General features: G+C 39.1%; 1 protein-coding gene across 1 annotated transcript in view; it reads left to right on the forward strand.

Moving 5' to 3' along the window:
* The window catches only part of SETD3 (SET domain containing 3, actin histidine methyltransferase), a 74,351-nt gene extending 68,984 nt beyond the window's left edge, over window positions 1-5,367 (forward strand). The window contains exons 12-13 of the mRNA XM_034767994.1: window positions 1,426-1,586; window positions 2,859-5,367. Coding sequence (XP_034623885.1) covers window positions 1,426-1,586; window positions 2,859-3,305 — 608 coding nt within the window. The 3' untranslated portion in view covers window positions 3,306-5,367. The remainder of the gene's footprint in view (window positions 1-1,425; window positions 1,587-2,858) is intronic.
* Window positions 5,368-6,000: the final 633 nt, after the last annotated feature.

The raw sequence follows: 6,000 nt of genomic DNA on the forward strand, positions 1-6,000 counted from the left end.
TCATATCCATTCCAAACCCGCCCCCCGACCCCACTGTCGGAGTAGCCGGCAAGAAGGAACTGAGGGGGCGCCGGGTCGGCTGGGGTATATATTCAGCGCCATGAAGGCGCCACTCTAGGGGGCTCCACAGCCGACCCGCCGGTGTTGCTAGGGTAGAAAATCTTCCGACGATCGTGCACGCGGCGCGCGCACACCTAATGGAATGGATATGAGCAACACATCTCGAAGAACAACAGTTACAACGGTGAGTAACCGTCTTTTTTGTGTTATATATTTTGGGACTATAAATTGTTTTGATATATATGGCTTTATGGAGAAAGATCACAGAGGTGGTTCGCGTGTGTGTACATTCTAATCTATGAAGAGCTGTTGCTTCATATGCTGAAAGTTTGTGGTATACTATTGGTATATATGTTTGTGCTTCATTTAGAATTCTAAACTAATGTGGACTTTGGGACTGAACTTTTGATTTCAAAGAGATATCATAATGATTACATAATCATAATTCTTGAGGGATGTGGAAGGGATTGGTGAATTTTCTCTTCTAGGAAATATACCTAAAGTGCATTTGCTATATTATCATGAAATGTACTGGTGTGCAATTGCAGTATGTGTCCTAGACACTCAGCATGAAAACTGCAATTATTGTCTGTATTTAAACAGTTCAGTGAGGAGCAGTATGACATGAATCATTGATCCGTTGGTGAGAAGTCCCTTGCCTTAGTAACTCTTTCATCAACAAATGAAACTTGCATACGTCACTGAAATCTATTGTATAAAATGCTAATACCAACTTTTGTAATGTTTAATTTGAAGTTTGTGATATACTGCTTTGCAGGAGAGAGTTTTGGTAATTAAACAGTTAAAATTAATGAAATTTGTGTAATGCTGTCACAAACCACTTGACATTTTCTCTATGAGGCAGATTTGATGGATGTCTTTTGACCAACAGTATTCAGTTTTTTTTACTGAAAGAAATAGCCTTTAACAGTAGAAAAAGAACTCTATTGCTATTTATCCAAGAAAATAAACATTTCAGGGAGATATTATATAAGTACACCCAACTCTAAAATATCACCCCCTTGTTCTGTTTATCACCATCAAGGATTATATGTGACGTTGTAGCTGTAATTGGCATACAACGTAAGAGTTATGATGTGTATTTTAAGCCAAAATGTTCACAACGTTATTTAAGAATGGAGCTGAAGGTTCCTTTTTCTGCTAACCTCAAGATTTCCAGATGCTACCTTGAGGGGAGTACTAGAAATAGCCAGATTGTTGGATCATTTCTTTTAAGGGGAGAAGATTTTTTTTCTCAAGCAATATAAAATCATGTTATTGAAAATGAAGCTTTCTAAGTTTTGTCAACTATCATAGTGAACAGTGAGATTGTTTTTAACATATTGTTCTTCATAATTATTACAGAAGAGCTGAAAGAACACTTAATAGGAGAGCACGCAATTGACAAAATCTTCACTCTGGGCAACTCTGAGTTTCCAGTTAGCTGGGACAATGAGGTTAAACTTTGGACGTTCCTTGAAGCCAGAGCATCCCTTCTTTTGAAAACCTACAAAACCACTGTAGAGGTAAAGCTGCCAAGAACCTGTAATTCTATACAATATTGAGGTTTTTGCATGGTAATTCTAGCAAAACAAAACTTCATTTCCTTGCCCCTCTCCCCCCCCAAAAAAACAAATCTTACTTTAATTGAGTTTATCTTCACTATGTGACCATTCATTTTTCACTTGTTTTTTAAATTACAATTTATTTGGAATAGCCAAAGGGAAAAAAGTATGTAAGATTTTGGCAATCTGTTTTAAATTGTTTTAATGATTCTGTAAATTGTTGCGCCTTGTTTTTCCACTAGTAAAATGTGGAATCAGTTTTAACTTGGTATGTTTTTATATTTTCTAAATTATCTACTAGACTAGGGGAGGGCAAATTACGCCCCGTGGGCTTGATCTGGGCTTTCAATCTGGCCCGCGGGATTGCCAGCCCCATGGCTCAGTGGGGCTAAGGCAGGCTTCCTGCCTACCCTGGCCCCACGCCACTCCCGGAAGCAGCTAGCACCACGTCCCTGTGGCCACTGGGGGAGAGGGGAGACAGAGGGTGCCATGCACTGCCCTCGCCTGCATGCAGCGCCCCCTGTAGCTTCCATTGGCTGGGAACCGCAGCCAATGGGAGCTTCAGGGGTGGTACCCACAGGTGAGGACAGCATGCGGCGGAGCCACCTGCCCCCCACCACCCTCAGGAGCCACTGCCTGACATGCTTGCCACTTCTGGGAGCGGCGCGGGGCCAGGGCTGGCAGGGAACCTATTTTAGACCCCCTGCACGCTGCTGCCATCCCGGAGCCACTTGAGGTTAGTGGCACTGGGCCGGAGCCCGCACCCCAGCTCCCTCCTGCATCCCAGCCCCCTGCCTTGAGCCCTTAACCCCTTGCTGCACCCCTCCTGCACCCCAACCCCTTGCTCTGAGCCCCCGCCGCACTCCCTCACACACCCCAATTCCCTGCCTCAACCCTGCGTTCATGTCCCTGCATACAATTTCCTCACCCAGATGTGGCCCTTGGGCCAAAAAGTTTGCCCACTCCTGTACTAGACGACCACATCTAGAAAGTGTATCACTTTTTATTTGCTTTCACTACAGCTATCCTTAAAACTTATTGATTTGAGCTTCTGAAAGCTAATCCATGTTGGGGGACCTGTGCTCCTTTATGGATTCCCATGGACTTCAGTAGGGCTCCATAGAGGCATAAAAATCTGCCTGTGTGGATCAGCTTACAAGATCTGGAGCCTTTGTTATTGCAGGACAAAAGTTGTATGGATTTTATTAACAATCTTCCATTCTTTTCCTCCAGGATGATAAATCCTTTTTGGAGACCCATGACCTTACCTTCCATGCGACAATGGCTATCAAATTGCGTTTAGGTGAAAAAGAGATTTTGGAGAAAGCAGTGAAGAGTGCAGCTGCTAACAGAGAGTACTATAGTAGACAAATGGTAGAAGGAGCCCTACTTCCTAAATATGAAGAGAGCAATATTGCCTTGCTAGAGAACACTGTGGCAGACTCTAGACTCCCAATTGTCTTGAGAAACCTAGAGGAAGAAGCAGAGGAACAAGGGGACTTAAAGATTGATGAAGCTATTGATGCAGAAGTCACAGAGAATGGGTTTGTAAATGGTGAAAAAACTCTACTTAATGGGACCAAATCAGAAAATGAAAATCTAAATCAAGAGGAAAGCAACAAAGACACTGAAGATGCCAAAGAATCTTCTTCAGACAGTACTGATGAGGTTAAAGAATAGTCATAAAATAAAGTTTGACTTCATTGTGAAATTAAAATTAGCAGAAGTTTATGAACAGTGCATTTACATTGGTGTGTTTCTTTGTTAACATTTCTCTTTCTGCAGAGGAAAATGTTTTTGCTGCTTTATATAAAAATGATTTTTTAAGTTATTTAAAAATTTTATCATCCCTTTTCAATTAAGATTGCCATCTTGCTTTCAGGCAAAAACGGGGGGGGAAAAGGTGCCTTTGCAAGATTTTGCAGACCTTTGTGGGACAAATGTATTTTCTTTTTGGGAAAGAATTAAGCTCTGCTATCTGCTGTGCTTTTGTTGTTCTGTCACTCTGACTACTGAAATTAAAATCTTGCTCTGCCTCCTGCCAAGAAAAGCAGAAGGCAGGACTGACTCGGTATTCAGCATGGAAGTAGGAGAGCAGTACAGCAGAAAACTGAATAAGAGGATCAGAAACTTGGGAGACTGGAGGAAAACCTGTTTAAAACCAGGTGCACCAGTCCAAAAAAGGTAAGGTGGCAATCTTATTTTCACTAGTTTTAAATGTTGATGAGAATCCTAAATATTATACACTTACAGTGATTTCTAAGGATTTCAGTTTACTTTTGTGTTTTGTTTACTGTATAAAAACATTTCATCTTTCTCCTTGAATCAAAGTTAGGCTACTACAGTACATCATCCACCTAATTTTAAAGGCTGACTTTTATTTTAAAATGGTACCTTCTTATTTAAATGTTGGCAAGGTAATGGAGAAAGCAGATAGGCCAAGCCACAGCTTTAAACTGTGTGGTTCAAAGTGAGGTTGCTTCCCAGCTTCTTCACATTTTCACAATTAGCTAGAGATTTTCAAAGCTACACTTTTGGCTAAAACCATTATTAAAACGAAAACATGAGTAATACTCCTGTCTTCTACTTTTTCATTTTTACGTAGTATTGGATGTAACACTGAATGTGACAGCTATTAGCTAATCTTATTTAAACTTCATCTATTGGCTGAAATATATTTGATTCCCTTTTCCTGAAGGAAAAGGTAAGCAGGAGTATTTTTAGTTTGGGGAAGACCAAAATCAACCCTGGTGCATACTTTACCATTTAAATTGTGTAGCGGTCTGATGCACGTTGGGTTACCTCCACAATGCTAGTTATGTCTGCTATCCCGCAGTATTGGTCACCCCTCTCATATACATTGTGAATTCTATCTGAAAGCAATTGCAGCTCAGTGCAATACTGAAGTGAGGATAGTGTCAAAGCTTTTTTTAAAAAATATTTCCCGGTTTAGGAGGAGTGAATAATAAACAGCTTAATTCTGAGCTCAGTTTTAAGGACTTTCCCTTTTAGACTATTTTATCTTGAAAAGTTCAAAATAATAGAAAGATTGGGCAAGCTTGGGTGACTGCTTAAACTTTAATGAATGTAGCAACTTGTTTATCCAAGATTGGTTGCATTAAAATGCCTTTTAACATTTACAGTCTTTTATTTTAGATTTTTGCTTCTCTTTTACATTACAACTTGAAAAATGTGCTTTTGCATTAATCGTTGGTGCAATACACATGTCAAGAAGTGACTTTCATATTGCCATAGCAACTTTGGAATCCAATGAGATGTAAAAAAAAAAAAAAAATGTTAAATAGTTTTTTCTAAATATTTCACTGAGAATGGCATGTTGCCATTACACTGGGGATATTGTTTCCCTACTAAGTAACTAGAGGCTGGACCGATATTTTTGTAACTAAAATGCTGCTTGTAGGTAGAACAGCATGCATTGTCATCCTGAGAGTTTAAATGTCATACAAAAGTCACAATTCTTCAGCTTTTATTAGAAACAATACTCTTTCATTCCTGCATCTGCCAATTTTATTGCACATATATCGTAGAAGGCGATATGAAATTCTGAAACTAGCTCTCCCTAAACATTTTCACTGTAATCCAAAATCTAAATGATTTGGTTCAATCTGATGCACTGTATTTTGTTCCAATATTTGCTGTTAACTATGGCTTAGCAAAACCTGTGATGACCATAGGCAGGAATGTGTGGGTTTTCTTGAATAAAGCATAGTTCTACAATGTCTTTGCTAGTAAGCGTATTACACAAACAAAAAACCCAACCCTACCTAATATTTACATGGCCTTTCTCTTAATAGTGAGAGAAGGAGGGAAACTTATCACAGGTATACATTTCAGTACTCCACAGAGGGCACTAGTCAAATCAAGAGTGATCATGCGGAGAAGCGTGGTAAACGTTGATCTATTAAGCAGTCTCATTTTCCTATTTTTGATCTGTTTGTGTTACCTAGGAAAAACATGTTGGATACAATAATATTGTAGAATAGTCTAATCTTGTAGTTTACATTTCTACTCATTAGATGTAACTGATGCCTCAAAGAAATATTAATCTAAAATCTTTCTTAAGCATTTGAAAATTGAAGGGGGAGGGGATAATTATTTTGGCACTGATAAGCCCTTAAAGCCATCTGTCATGAAAACAGACCTTTCAAAAACATTTTAAAGTTAACTTTCTTAATGTTTGGTTATATGGCTGTTCACACTAATCCTAGGATAAATGCCAAATTTTACTTCTGTTTAGTTAACTATATGTAGTAGTCTTGTAAGTAGACATCAGTCAGATTTCTCAGACTGTTTTCCAAGAAATAAATAAGAATATTTCCTTTGAATTCTGCATGAAAACCTATCTGCTGAGGAT

The sequence above is a fragment of the Trachemys scripta genome, chromosome 4 (assembly GCF_013100865.1).
Source record: "Trachemys scripta elegans isolate TJP31775 chromosome 4, CAS_Tse_1.0, whole genome shotgun sequence".
NCBI lineage: Eukaryota > Metazoa > Chordata > Testudines > Emydidae > Trachemys > Trachemys scripta.